Source organism: Sprattus sprattus (genome assembly GCF_963457725.1).
Source record: "Sprattus sprattus genome assembly, chromosome: 17".
Classification (NCBI taxonomy): Eukaryota; Metazoa; Chordata; class Actinopteri; order Clupeiformes; family Clupeidae; genus Sprattus; species Sprattus sprattus.
This window is the reverse complement of record NC_137915.1, coordinates 26,148,090-26,163,470: the sequence shown is the minus strand read 5'-3', so window position 1 is coordinate 26,163,470 and position 15,381 is coordinate 26,148,090. Positions and strand designations below refer to the sequence as shown.

Genomic DNA, 15,381 nt, shown 5'->3' with positions numbered 1-15,381 from the left:
AACAGAGACCCTGTTAAAAATGGGTTAAAATGCTGTCTAACAAATGACGTTCTAACTATAATTCTGACCGGAGCGCGGGCCAAAATAAATCCAGCGCGGGCCACATTTGGCCCGCGGGCCCCAAATTGGGCAGCCCTGGAATAGAGGAACTAACACATTCAATTGGAGGTAAATTCTAGGCTTCATTATTAAATTACAAAACAAAAAAGGAAAATAGAAATGATGTGGTGCCCTGTGAGTGGGCCCCAATTACAGAACCACATGTAGACCCCGTGATGATGTTCCCTCTTCACAAAAACAAACTCTGACTTCCATGAATTGTTTGAAAGAATTTCCTCTCTGACAGACAGAGAGAGGGAGAGAGAGTAGGAATGGAGAGAGAGGAGGAATACTTGTGAGTTTGCGTGAACGCGGCCCCTTTAAATATTCGGAGACATTGTACACACCATGACACCCACGTGCCAATCAGTACCTTTCAAAAAGCTTTAGTGTTTGTGATGGCTGCATCGAGCGGTTCTTGTTACCTGGGATTTGATTTCAGCACCCAGCAGGTAGGGACATATTGTCTTAAGCACGTGGCGTGTTTACTGTAGCCTACGTACGTAACCTACGTTATCAAGTAGGCTACTTATGTCAACACGCATAGCGGAGGAAGAAAAAAAAAAAGGCGGAAGAGGAACAGTTTTTCTGCAGTCGTAGGTTTCTGCGACTGCAAGCCGTATGCATAATGCTATGATATGTAGAATAATGCTGTAGTTATGCATGCCCGTAGATGACATGAACTTCTTCTCTTTTAAGGACAATGAGTACAATGTCAAGTTTTTATGCCAGCTTGTAGTCACATACCGTTTGCAAATTCTAAACGAAATCTGGACTTTGCACCTCCGAGTTTGATTGATTCATTTAGTCAGGTCCAGAGAGAGGAGTACGGCAAGAACATTTACAATAGAAAGCTGTACAGTGACGTACGTAGGACCTACATCAGCCCCGTGCCTGTTTACAGAAGAGATACCGTTATCGTCAAGTGTAGAAAAGTTTCCTCGGTTTTGACAAGTTGAAAAGAAACACTCTTGATAGAGAGGCTCTTTGCAAAACATTTTGCGAGCCTACACACCAAACTGTTCAGCTAGTTCATGTATTGTAGGCCTACTTTCCATTTTTAGTTAAGGATCGAGTTGTAATTTCATTGGTCACGATTGTGATACTATGTGGCAATTTTCATGTTTAATAACCTGAACCTCTCTGTATGCAGTTAAAAGTTGTAGCCATCGACGAAAACCTTGACCTGATTCACCAGAACAATGTGCAGTTTGACATTGAACTGCCAGAATTCAGGTAAAATTTCCCTGAACAGAAACATTACAGTGGTCCTGGAAAGAATGATATAATACATATTTCATCATGAAACAATTCTGTCTCTCCTCTGCAACTGTGTCATACACCACATAAAACAGTCTACATAAACAACTCTTTCCCCCTGTGCATGAATGCAGGACCCAGGGAGGGGTCCATATACATGCTGATAGGTTGACTGTTACTTCACCAGTACTCATGTGGGTAAAGGTAGTAATCTCCAGAACCTTTGATTTGATATTTTTTTAAACAAAGATTTATTGACAGAATGTCAAATTACAGGTGGTTAGTGTTTTAAAGGGGCTTTCATGATGTGTGCCTGTAACATACTTCATTACTCTAAATAAATATATTAATTTGATGTTTAATTGTATCACTGTCTTAAGTCTCTGCTGAAAGGTATTTTGTCACTGTCTGCTTGTTTGTCACTTATTGTCCAAAATAGCAAGTGCCATTAATGATTAATAAGAGTTCACTTTTCTAGCATGCATTATGTAATTGGAGTAGGCTAATGGTGTTGCAATGATAACATGAACAATACAAGCAATCTTGACTGACATATTGAACATACGGTGAGTCAGGTGTGTTTTGTGACTTGCATATTGCACATACGGTGACTCAGGTGTCTTTTGTGTTTTTTCCTCCGGCCTTTCTGTCAGGCACTTGACATGATCCTTGACAAAATGAAAGCGACTGGCTTTGACTTCTCCTGTGTGCGGGCCCTCTCTGGAAGTGGGCAGGTCTGTGGCTGCTCCGCTTTTGTATTTCATTTCAAGTTAATCCACCCAAAGTGTACACAGCATTGAATGTCATTTGAGTGAGGAACTCCTCTTGTTCTATGCAGCAACACGGTAGTGTCTACTGGAAAAAAGGAGCCTGTCAAGCACTCAGACATCTTGATCCAGAGAAGACACTGCATAAACTCCTCCAGGTAAAGCCTGTTTGAGCAGCTGGCATTTGCTGCAATTTGTCAGGTGTTCAAAGTCCTTTGCCACTGTCCTTTTCAGTATCGCTGGAGTATAACTCGAAGCAGCTGCAAGTTGAGTGTGCAGGACCAGCATCTGGCTTGAAGTTAATGCGTCATCTAGTGGGTGAAAGCCAGTCTAGTCTAGCATAGCTGCTGAGTATGCAGGTCTGTCAGGTTCAGTGTTAGTGGAATAAGCCAACGTTATAATCCTGGAGGAATATGAGGCAAACCGTGGAGGGTGGCTTTTTCATGTGGCAAAGTTAGGAAGTTTTAACACCACCTGACATAAATAGCACTTTGAGTAGGGAACTTGTTTTACACATATTCTGGAATGCTGTGTAAATATAATACTCCCTCCTCCCCCCAAATCTAAATAGTTCATTATATTTATGGCATATGACATATCGTGTGCATTTTACTGCGTGACTGACTGTCTTGGATGGTTCCATTTGTAGGGTCAATTTGCAGTTCAGGACAGTCCAATATGGATGGATTCCAGCACGTCGGCTCAGTGCTCACACCTGGAGGAATCTGTAGGTTGTGCTCAAACCTTGGCTGATATCACCGGCTCCCGGGCATATGAGGTGTGACCTTTTCTTATCTTAAAAAATGCAGTAAATGATTATTTCGTCATAAATAGTTAAGTTGGCTTTCTTTTCATCCCAAAGCCTCTAAAATAGATCCTCTGATACGTCATGTCTCTCGGTGTCCTATTGGCTTTGTCAAATGCAGTAAAAATGTCATCATGATCCAGCTGTAGTTGCAAATCAGTAAGCTTCCAAAAAGATGGGCATCCTTTCCTGCTCATTTTTTAGCATGTATACTCTGTACAATGAAGAGTTCCTTTGATAGCTAAACCATGTTCGAAGATTGTAATCGTTTACATTACTAATAGTAGGTTTCATTTAATTTGGGTACAGTGTAGCCTACTCAATAATTTGAATCAGTGCACTGGATATACTTGGTAATTCACACAATAATATTCTGTGATTTAAATAGCGTTTCACTGGAAATCAGATTGCTAAGATTCATCAGTCAAAGCCTGATGTTTACACTGAAACAGAGGTAAGGGTTTATTCGTTGTTGCAGTCAAAAAGCAGACATTTACTTGGGCAAAAGTAATTCTTATTCAAATATAGAATATATTTTCTTGTTGTCTAATGATCAAGGCACAATATAATGTTCTGTGCTCCAGAAGTAAGGTTTCTTTTTCAAATGTGTGTGTGTGTTTTTACACTTCTACACCTGCAGTAAAGTGATGGATCTACCCTACTGTTAATGTAGAATTTGTGATTTTAATTTCAGAGGATTTCACTCGTCAGCAGCTTTGGTGCCTCCATATTTCTGGGTGATTATGCAGCAGTTGATTACAGTGACGGTAAGCACGAACAGACTTGAAAGGTTTTCCTGGTTTCTTCAAAGTAAGGGTTAATTTGTATTAAAGCTGAATATGGCTGAAATGAAAGAGGCCCTTCACCACTTTTCAGTCAATGTTTTACCATCTGTTAGAAGTGCTCATTTAGGCAACATATCCCCAGACATGCGGTTTGAATGCTTAGTTTGGACAGTGAAGTGTGTACTAAAACCAAAATCATCTTCTTTAAGCCCTGCAGCTAATCTTCCTCTTTTAAAAAGAGATACACACTGCCAGCACTGTGGCTTAATTTGAAAATGTCATGATTGACAGACAAACCAATCAGTTTGTGCAAGAAGCAGCTCTGAGTGAGAGATTGAAGTGCAGCCAGGCATGCACTTGTGTTATTAGCACAACTGTCAAAGCACCTGTCAAGGTTCAAAGCAGGCATACTGATGGCAAATGTTTACAATTAGTGTGCTTGTTGTCAGTTGTCATGGTGTTAGGTGGTGACTGAGTCGTGTTTATTTTCTTGTTCATTTCCTGTTTTCAAGGTTCCGGGATGAACTTGATGGACATATTCTCAAAAAAGTGGTCACCACCCTGTCTTCAGGCCACAGCTCCTGGTTTAGAAGCCAAACTAGGTGCTCCATTCCCATCCACTGCCGTCCTGGTACTGTTTTATGGATTCTTCATAGTTCCCCTTTTCTATGTAACATCATAATCATTTGATTAGAAACATGTCATCAAATTAGACGATGCTAAAACTGTGACTTCTTGTTTGCCTGTGCAGGGTGACGTGTCATCTTACGTTGTGAAGAGATATGGCTTTCCTAAGGACTGCAAAGTGGTGGCCTTTACAGGAGATAACCCAGGTATGAATTGGAATCTTTTTTGTTGGATGTCAATCATTTTACGACACTATGCACTTTACATTCACAGTTAGACGGTCCTTCTAGGAAGTGTGTTTGTAACTGTATTTAGACTAAAGAGTAGAATGAGTTTGTCTTTTCATATTAGCTTGCATTCCTGAGGCTGGCTGATGGATATCAAAACGTTCTCCAAGATTGTGAGGATGTTTTAGTGCCATACTGCCACCAGGTGGCGGCAGAGCTGCACTCAGTGTTCCATTCCACCACAGCTCCGGTGTGTTCAACACTCATGTCACCCGTCCAGATGGGGTGTGTGAAAGAGAGAGATGGGGAGACCTGGCCCACTGCCAGCTTGTTTTCACTCACGCCTCATTGGTAGGTGTGGGGTGACATTTTTCAATTAAAAAGCACCAGACGCACATAACCACAGAAGTGACCCTGACACCCGCCACCCCGTGCCATCTTGGCTCAGCGGTGTCATCTGCATAAAAGGGGCTTTATGGCCAATAAAAGTGCAGAAGACGCCCCAGCCGAGGGTGTGAATAGCAGCCGCCAGATCTCTGCAGTGTCTGGTGGTCAGCCTGATGAACGATTTCTCATGGATTAATTGATCCAATTGTGCAATTTACCCCCATACAATTAATTATCCTGCGGGGTTGCCACATCAGGGGCAAGCAGGGTGCATCATGGGTACGACACTCTGAGAGGGGCCAGCTGAATATGAATTAGAATCCAAAGGAATAATTGAAAGAGGACAAGCTGAATATTTCTCTCAGGAAGGACTCTGCTTGTGTTGTCTTTAATGTGAAACAGTAGGTATCGCTTTAGTGTGCCTGCGTCCGTGCGTCGTGAGTTCAGAGATTCATGATGGATATGGCGGAACTGAAATGAAAGGACAGGGTGCTCCTGATGTATTGAAATGAGAATTGGGTTGCGGGATCATTTTTCTTGGGCCTGTCACAGCTCGCAGGAGCCCCCCACACGTGTCACCACTCTGGGAGATTTATCAAACTTTTTCTGCAAGGTCACCAGGAAACCCAATGGACAGGAATGATTACATTTTAAAAGAGTCCGCCCACCCAAGTCTAAATTAAAACATGTAAAAGATGCTTCCTGACACTTCGGGTCTTGTATCTGCCTGGTTCAAAGGTGCAACAGCTGCATCCCAATTGCTAACATTCTTAAGTGTCCTCTCTCATAGAACGTTCTTTGTTTGTGTGTTTGTCAGCACTTGCTCATTTCTCATTAATGATCAATATGCTGTCCATGCGATATTGGCAGTTTGCGACAGAGTAGGAATATATGAAGTACCACCTGGCTGAGATGAACAAGTCTTAAACTCAAGTCATTTATCTACTCTGTGTGGGAGCCTGAAGAGTAGGCTTCAGACTTTGAATGAGCTTGTATTTTTCCAGGGTCCCTTGCGGGAATGAGGCTCCAGGAAGGTGATCTAGCGGTAAGTCCTCTTTGACCTCAAATCCATTAGTCATGTCATTGCGGTCAAGGTGTATGTTTCCAAACCCTAATTTACTGCACGGGATTTGGACCGTTTTGAGATGAGGCAATTGCAATGTGGAAGAGTTCTACAAGTATCTGCAATGAGATTATTAATTCAGGAGCTCATGGGGCAGATATCTTCAGTTGTTCCTTTCATCAAACCAGGGGAGTGGTTGAGATCGATGTAGTTTATATGTCAAAAGAACTAGCTTTGATCTTTGCTGCTCGCATCATGCATTCTTTGAATTCTCACTTATAAATAATTACAAAGACCTTCAACCACATATGGGTACCCCACACATTTAGCAAATCCAGCAAGCTGGAATGCATTCCCTATGTATTTGACTTCAGATACATCAGCAACATTTCTGACCATACTTGAATTGAGTCTGAAAGTAGTCTTTTCAATTCAAAGCAGTGACATTTCTATAATGAACAAAGAACCTTGAAGAAGTTGCTCGTCCATCCTAAACCTTTGGGATTATTTATAACCTTGACATCTTAACGAGTGGGAATTGGCCATTTTGCTCTTGGATTCCTGAAATCCTTCTGCAACCATCAATGTGCTCCTTGTCATAGGGCCCCACCTCAATGCTTTTAAATATGTGCGCAGCATAGTGTAGTCATCTCGTCAAACTGAATGTGCCACCGTAGTGGACAGCCATACAGTGGAAAGTTATGTATCATTCTCCCTTGTAGACAGTAGAGCTGGCATTCGTGCCAGAGATGGTCTTTCAGTAAAAAGCTCTTCAACGTTGCATAATGAAAAGTGTGTACTGCCATCGCCTAATTGGGCAGTAGTGTGGGTTTTAACACAGACATACAGACAGCAGGCCGAGATTTGTTAATTATATATTGGCGGGCGGTGGATGTTTTCTGTAGTGCAGGGGTGAATGGCAGAGAGGTAAACTGACAACAAGGGCTCCACATTATGAGCTGCTGTCCTCGTGAGCTGTGCACATAGTCACAGGGAGTCTTTCTCCTCAACACAATGGCAGAAAGGGAAGTTTGCGTACTGAATTTCATAACAGTAAAATGGCGAGATGTTTCATGCTGTTAAAGTGCAGGCTGAGTACACAGAGCACACAATGGCCTTCCGCAGCTGAAGTGGGTTTTCTAAAGGGTGGCAGCCCCCCTTAAAAAGCTTCAGTGCCTATCTATAGGACACCAGTTGGAAGCAGAGTGAAATTACAATATTGTTACGTGAGCATTATAACTACCATCACCAGAGACCCATACAGGGGAGTGTTTAAGTAGAACACTAAAATACCAAAGGTTTACTTCTGATATGCTGCTAGCTACCAGCTGCTGCAGTAGGTTAGCTGACTACTGAACTGCTGCTGCAGTAGGTTAGCTGACTACTGAACTGTAATGCTAGCTAATGGCAAATGGATTGCTCGTAAGGGGGATATACCGAATGAAACTAGGATCATTTGGGAGTCAACTGAATACCACAAATAAAAGGGTAAGTGGATCAGTGGAAGCACTAATGAAGGAGGCGCTGAGAGGATAGCAGAGTGTCATAAAGAGAAGTGTAGAAGAAGAGAAGTCCTATTGGGTGATGCTGAGGTGCTTTGACTGAAAGAGCCTTTCATCAAAATAATGTGATGTACTGAATTTTCATGACTGGAGTTTCACACCTGGATTCCCCCTAGGTCAGTTTGGGTACCAGTGATACAGTCTTCCTATGGATCAAGGAGCCCAAGCCCACCATAGAGGGCCACATCTTCTGCAACCCAGTGGACTGCCAGGCCTACATGGCTTTGATATGGTGAAGTATTCAGCTTCTCTGGGGCACTGGGTTGTTCTTACATCGCATGAGCTCTAAAAAGACAAAATGAAAGGGAGAGCCCAGGCTTAGTGACTCTGACAGAACCAGAGAAAAAAAAGGCACAATTAACATAGACTTTAGAGAGGGTAATGTTCCCTGATGGTGGTATTAAAAGTTAATGAAGCCTTAAAGAGTTCCCCCTCATGTCCAGATAATTTGATCAGATTGTGGCAGTCTGAGAGTGCTCTATAAGAAGGAAGAGACTCATCAACGTGATGTTCTGTGTCGGAAATGATGAGGCACAGAGGCTTAAATGACTTCCTCTCTTGCTTGTATCTCCTCTGCAGTCTACCAATACTGGGATGTAGAGATTCTCTACAAAGACTTGAAAGCAGATGTTTTAATTGCAGTCTTGTTTAAGAGAACAATGGAGGTTGGGAAGTTTTATAGAAATAAGTGGATTCCAATTCCGGGTTTTATTCAAATATTGTAGTGGAATAGGTTTTGTGTCAGGGTCGGCAATTCAATTCTGCCTAAGGATTCATCCATAAGACCGGCAGTATGAAGTTTCTGTGTTCCATCGTTGATTATGCCTCTTGGAAAACAGCTTGTAGCTCTCCCTACTCCTAGCATTACCTGCTTCTCTGAAGCTGTTCCCTCAGATGTGTTTCATATATTTGACAGAAAAGAGGCTTCTGTAGTACTCCTGAAACCCCTTGACTCTTGTTTTACACGTGTGAATCTCTGTAGACGCTCTCTCTATCCCTTGCTTTTTAAATAAGGATTTCCAGTGAAGCACTTGTGAAACAAGATGGTGTACAGATCATGTCCTTTTTTTCATCTATTATGTAATCCTATCTATAAGAAAGACTAATGCCAGAATGACACCTTTGCACACCACATTATCAGCCACAACGCCAGCAGGAATTCAATTTGTCAAGAATGCCAAATATCATAATTCTTGCACTACCGCCAGGGTCTGTGCAATTCAGAAAAGCTCACATGTAACCCTTGCAGTATTCTGAGATTTTTTTTTGTCATTTCAAAGTAAACCTTGAGTTAAAATGATACAACAGCATCCTCTGAGGTCCTTTGGTTTGGTTGGTGTACTGGAGGGAGGAAGGGCAGTGGACCATTTTGTTAAGCATTTGTCTGAGTTCATCTGTTTGCTTGTGTGTGTGTGTGTGTGGGGGGGGGGGGGGGCTTGCAGGGTATTGAGTGTCATGTTCAATGAATCCCAATGAAAATCTTAACCTTGTCCTGTTCTCCACCCTAGCTTCAAGAACGGCTCCCTCACCCGAGAGAGGATCCGCGACGCCTGCGCTGGGGGCACCTGGGGCGCGTTCTCCAGGGCCCTGAGGTCCACCCCCATGGGAAATCGAGGCAACCTAGGTGTTCACTCGCTTGGAATGTGTTTGTTTGTTTGTTTTATACCAGACAGATGAATACAAGTGGGTTTTAACGAGCGCTAAAGTGGCAAACATGTTTACTACACGCCACGGTTCTATGATTGGTTTAAAGCATGAAAGTGCACAAGTGAACAAATGATTCAGGTTACACTCTCGCCACATTTTTCTGTCTTCCTCAGGCATCTACTTCGACGCCATGGAGATTACACCTCCTGCTGTGGGGATTTACAGGTTCAATAAGGAAGATCAAACAGTAAGGATTGTGTGTATAGAACCAACAACTGTTTTGGTCAAGTCACTTTTTTCTCATTTAAAAACAACAGCTGGCCCAAAATTCTCTCCAGACAAGGAAAACCAATGGTCAGTAATACATAAATGAAAGAAGTAAGAGTTAAAAGGGAATTAAAAAGAAAATCGCATTTGTGAAAAAGTGTGTTGAGCGGCAGAGGCAGTAACCAGGAGATTGTAGTTCAGATAATCCAAAAGGTGCAGATTTATTAGACTGCCGGCAGGTGACAGACAAGACGCACATTTAACATAACTAACTTTTCCAAAAACAAACAAAGAACAAAAACAATTAGTAGTTATACTGATTAGCAATAAACCGCTTAATTTCTTAGTACAGGCATCCTCTCACCTCAGAGGCCAAAGCTAGACTGCCTGCCATTATCTGGATTCAGGTTATATGCACCTCCTCCTCCTCCCAAGAGTTAACCATTATATTTTAATCAATCATCTAAACAGACACATTCTTACTCTCTTAAACATGTATCATGCATACAGTACTTCATAGTTGTCATCTTCATATGCACAACAATTCTAATTAGACTTTTGGCAGCCAGATATAAATGCCAGTATTCCAAACGGAAGAAATCACCCGTCTTAGTTGGACCAGTCCAGTGTTTGGCGCGAGGGCTTGAATAAGGACGTTGTTCCAGATGTGCTCTGCTTGGGTGCCGGTAAGGCTGAAGGTGAGCTCCGCAATTTGAATGTCCTTTCAGTTTGTAGTCCATGCGTGATCCTTCTTACAGGCTCACCCAGCACAGAGCCATGCTGTTTCACAAGCGAATTAGGTTCACGTCAGTGGCGGTTCTAGGATTTTTCTGAAGCAGGGGCCACAATGGGGCCAAATGTAACCTTCAGGGGCCAACAGTGTCATCACCATCTGATATCCAGTGATGACGCTGCTTAAATAAACATCAATTTGCGACAAGGCAATACACACATACTGACAGTAAAAAACATCTACTTCTAGTCAACTATCCAAAAGCAACAATGAATAACTCAGTATCCCTTTTGAAACTGAAATAAAAAATCATGAATCAGTAATTGTAATATATATATATATGTTTTAATTCAGTGTGCATAAAGGGCACATAAAACCCACAAAACATAAAAGATAGCAATAGCTTTTAACTGTAGGCCTATATACAACAACATATTCTCTCTCTCGCTCTCACACACACACACACACACTAGAGCATGGATCGGGACGAATTTTTCTGTCCGAGCCCGGCCCGGTCCGACAGAATAGTAATCGAGCCCGGACCGAGTCCGACAGCCATTCAAATGTTTGTTTTCGAATCCGAACCGAGCCCGACGGAATCAATTTCTCAACTGTTCATAGTACTAATGCCACATTGACGTTTTTTATGAATAGCCTGGCTTTGTTAAACGATGGCATCAACAGCTAAATGCTCTCTCACACAAACAAGTGTTGTTAAACGCACAAGCGTGCACAATAAGGCAAATAATCATATTAAAATTAAATGATTCACATTGCAAGAACGTTTAGTAAAATGATGCGGCTTCTTTAAGAAGAGCACGTACGGGAAGTGACAACGGTGACGCATAGTTTGGACAGTAGCGACAAACATTTATGTGCTGTAACAGTGTTAACCAGTACGTGAGTTTTATTTAAAGCATAGCGTGTGTAATGTGTAACTATTTCATTCCGTTTGTTAACCTTTCCTGCTGTCTGTATTTACTAACCAGCAGCAGACGTAAAGGACAGGGAATTAACCCCGAAGTCAAAAACATGAAGGCTCATCAACTTCGGCCGTGGAGCATTTTACTCCCCTGCAATCTCCAACTACGTTCTGAGACAGACAGCAGGAAAGGTTAACAAACGGAATGAAATAGCTACACATTACACACGCTATGCTTTAATAAAACTCACGTTTTATGATACCCCAGCGGAGGCACAACAGATAGGTCTTACCATTGAAGATCTTTTTGCAAGCCGACGGTCATTCTGAAACTATCTACATCCAACCATCGAGGTTTAATCCATGTTGTTGTGGAGAACGAGAGTTGCATGAATCATATTTCATTAAAACATCACACTTCTTACATTGGACATATCCAACAGCCTAATTAGAATCTGCATAGTCTACTAAGCAGAAATATCTCCATACAGTAGATTTCCCGCTCTGTGTAACCTCTGGGTACAAGTGCACCATTTGAGATTCAGAACAGAACGCTTCTTCTTCTATTCACTTGTATTGACGCAACCGGCGCACTGCCACCAACAGTTTAGGGGTGGAACTGCAGCAGTGATCATTTAATTCTCCGCTTGGTTTTCTCGCCAGGTGATTGGCAGAACAGGGGCCAATCAGGGGCCAATCAAATTAGAGGAGGGGCCCCGCCCCCCTGGCCCCGCCTCTAAATCCGCCCCTGGTTCACGTTGGTCCTTCATTTCATGATGCATTCAGCCCACTGCACATTCATTTAACCCCGACAATTTCCCCAACGGCTCTCTGCGCTATTTAAAGTGACGGCGCAGAATTAGCTCCGTCACAACATTGAAACATTTGACACAGTTACACTTGTTTAGGGAATAAAAAAAATTCCATTCAATGATGTCACTATTCAGGTGAGCTAAATTTAGTTCCCCAGCACACTGAACAGCCCACACACACAGTGCATAGTGAGCTCAACAGGATGATCATTGTTGGTCAACTGCTGCTCTGAGCAGCATGGCTGTTTCTGATGGAGAGACTCTGGGCCCTAATTTCATTGATGGGCAACTGGCTACGAGCCTAGTCCGCCACACTTAAACTAAAGCTAATTTAATAACTTGGCAAAATTGTTTTGCTAATTGAATAGCCTGAGCAAGATCCTAAGTGCAAACATGGGTGGGTCAGCGCAGTGCTCCCACACGCTACATGATAGCTTTAGTTATGTGTGATGGGCTTACTCATTGCTTTGTTCATTGCCCATCAATGAAATTAGGGCCCATTGTGTGTGATGGAGAGATACTGTGTGTGATGGACAGACAATGTGTGTGATGGAGAGATTGTGTGAGATGGAGAGATGTTGTGTGTGATGGACAGACATTGTGTGTGATGGAGAGATATTGTGTGGGATGGAGGGACACAGGGTGCCAGGTTGCTGTGCTGAGAGGTAGTGCTCTTAGGATGTCTGTCTTGCAGTGTGAGATGAGGTCAGGGGGCTGTGCGGCTCCTCAGTGAGTGTTGTCAAAAGGAGCTCTGTGAGGACAGGGAGTCATCCCTCTCTCCTGACCCAAAGACTCCCTTTGTGCTTCTGCCCAATACAGGTTGAGGCCTTCGCACAGGAGGAAGAAATCCGAGCCCTGGTTGAGGGACAGTTCCTGGCAAAGAGGGTCCATGCCGAAAAACTGGGCTACAAAATATGTGAGTGCCTCAGGCCTTGGCTCTGGTTTTTCCTTTCTGTTCACTCTATCCGGTCTGTGGGTCTCATTATCTAATTGTCTATTGGTCTGCCTTTTTTTCTCAAATGCCTTCCTTTTCTCTCCCCCTCTGCTACCACCTTCACTTGCTTTATTTGCAATCGCTCTATAATTTCTCTTTGACTTCCTTGTACGCTCACCCTGCCTCTCCTCCTCATTTTCTTTCCTCTCTGCTCTCATCAACAAACATCCTGCTCCCCCGTAACTGTGCCTCTGCGACCTCAGCTCCTGTGCTGACAGAAACCCTCCTGCTGTTATTATTCTGCTCCCCTCCGAGGTACTTCAGCTGATAAAGAGCGTCCCTAACACAAACACCCAGAGCTCAGGGTTCGGTGAAGGTTGGTGTGTCTTGTCAGATTATTAAGATGTGCTGGCTTAAAATGAGTGTGATTATATTATGAGTTGCTCTGGCTGTGGCTGCCAACAGTGGCTGAAACAAGCACACTTCCCTTAAAGCAAGATCAGCCAATGAGCCGCTGGTTGTGCACCAACCGACCAGATTGCAGGGGTGTTTTTAATGTCTGTTCGGAGACGTGAGGTTTTTGTCCACTCCTGTTGACGGTGTAATGGCTGTTGTGTGGCAGGGGGCTGGTTGGAGGAGGGTGCTGTTGGGACTCGTTGGGACCCAGTGCAGCTTGCCTGTGGCCGGCAGTTTCAGCGTCCATCAATAGTCATTAATAATGAACTCACTGGTTAATGGGTCCCTTCTCAGTGAACGCAAATGGCTCTGTGATATTCTTGTTCTTTGTGTGTGTGCAATATCTTTCCTTTACTAAGGGCAGCTACTCTGCTTTAGAGATTAGAAAGGAAGCATAGACTGAACTAAATGTGGTCTCATTGTGTGTAGTCTGCAGAACAGCAGTCTTTCTAAATATGGCTGTTTCTAATAGGCCATCCACATAAGCATTTAGACAGTCCATATACATTGAGGTGGTGGGTATGAATGAAAGAGTCCCATAGCTACCCATGATACTCTCTCCTTATGAAGTAAACACACAGATTCCACATACCCTTTCTGTAGTTAGCTTGAACAAATTGTCCAAATGTCCAAATTTTCATTAATGGCTAACTAGGTGCTAAATACTAATATATTAAGGCTAAGCCGTGACATTGCGCTAAATCATGTGGAAATAATGTTTTTTTCCCCCCTCATATTTCCTGCATAATTTCCATAATAATGTGTCCTCCTTAAATTGCTCCAGGTTACTCACACACACATACACACACACACACACACACACACACACACACACACACACACACACACACACACACACACACACACACACACACACACACACTGGTAGAAGGGACATTGATTAAAGATGCAACTGCACTGTTGGCCTGTAAATTATTCACTGCATGCTTGGCTCTCCCCTGGTTAGTCCAGCAGGTATCAGTGTGGCAGCGTGGAGCCTCCCTCCCTTCCTCCCTCCATCCCGCCTCGTATGCAGCGTGGAGCTTTGATACCCAAGTGTCAAGGATACCCACAGTGCCAGGGTGGCCACTAAGCAGCGTACCCACGTAGGATTAGAGTATTAGTTATTTATTTACTGACAAACCACTGTTGGGAGTTTTAGTGTACGTGACGTTTGAGTGTGTGTGATATGTGTAGTTGTGTAGTTTGAGTGTGTTGGTGTGTAGTTTGAGTGTGTGTGGTATTTGTAAGTGTGTAGTGTTAATGTGTGATATGTGTAGGTGTGTAGTTTGAGTGTGTGTGGATGTGTAGTTGTGTAGTGTTAGTGTGTGTGTGTATGTAGGAGTGTAGTGTTAGAGTGTAGTGTTAGAGTGTGTGTATGTGTAGGTGTGTAGTGTTAGTGAATGTGCATGTGCATGTGTAGGTGTGTAGTTTGAGTGTTTGTGTATGTGAAGGTGTGTAGTTTGCGTGTGTCTGTAGTTTGATTGTGTGTGTATGTGAAGGTGTGTAGTGTTAGTGTGTGATATGTGGAGGTGTGTAGTTTAAGTGTGTGTGTATTCGTAGGTGTGTAGTGTTAGTGTGTGTGTATGTGTAGGTGTGTTTGTGCATGGCCCTGCATGTGTTACAGAGTGTTTCCTTGTGCTGCAGCTTAGAGAACACACATCAAGAGCGAGAAGGAGGAGTGGAGCCGCTTCTATTAATATTGATGAGTGTAAACGAGGGCAGGCTTAATCACTCCTCCTGTAATGCACATACAGCAGAATAAAAAACTGCCTTCATGAAACGGACTGCTTGGAAAACATTCAAGGAGGCCTCATGTCCAGATTGCCCTTTGGCCGTCAGGCACTGGACTGACCAGCAGATGTTTACGCAGTGAGCTTGTGAGTCCCCTCGAGACCTGGTCTCATGACACAAATGACTTCCTTGTCTTGCCACCGCCCACCCCAGCAGCACTTCTCTCCTGACCCAGGGGTTAGGGGCACAGTGTTAATGTCTGACTGCTGTCCTGTATGCTGGGTTTGAATCAAG

General features: G+C 43.2%; 1 protein-coding gene across 1 annotated transcript in view; it reads left to right on the top strand.

The window, feature by feature from the left end:
- Positions 1-497: 497 nt before the first annotated feature.
- xylb (xylulokinase homolog (H. influenzae)) overlaps positions 498-15,381 on the top strand; it is a gene marked incomplete at its 5' end in the record, with an annotated part of 30,033 nt that continues 15,149 nt past the window's right edge. The window contains 15 exons of the mRNA XM_080855429.1: positions 498-551; positions 1,253-1,335; positions 1,494-1,563; positions 2,013-2,093; positions 2,198-2,284; positions 2,776-2,904; positions 3,320-3,385; positions 3,626-3,698; positions 4,229-4,347; positions 4,468-4,549; positions 5,962-6,002; positions 7,699-7,814; positions 9,091-9,206; positions 9,403-9,476; positions 12,783-12,879. Of these exons, the coding sequence (XP_080711555.1) occupies positions 498-551; positions 1,253-1,335; positions 1,494-1,563; positions 2,013-2,093; positions 2,198-2,284; positions 2,776-2,904; positions 3,320-3,385; positions 3,626-3,698; positions 4,229-4,347; positions 4,468-4,549; positions 5,962-6,002; positions 7,699-7,814; positions 9,091-9,206; positions 9,403-9,476; positions 12,783-12,879 (1,288 nt within the window). The remainder of the gene's footprint in view (positions 552-1,252; positions 1,336-1,493; positions 1,564-2,012; positions 2,094-2,197; positions 2,285-2,775; positions 2,905-3,319; positions 3,386-3,625; positions 3,699-4,228; positions 4,348-4,467; positions 4,550-5,961; positions 6,003-7,698; positions 7,815-9,090; positions 9,207-9,402; positions 9,477-12,782; positions 12,880-15,381) is intronic.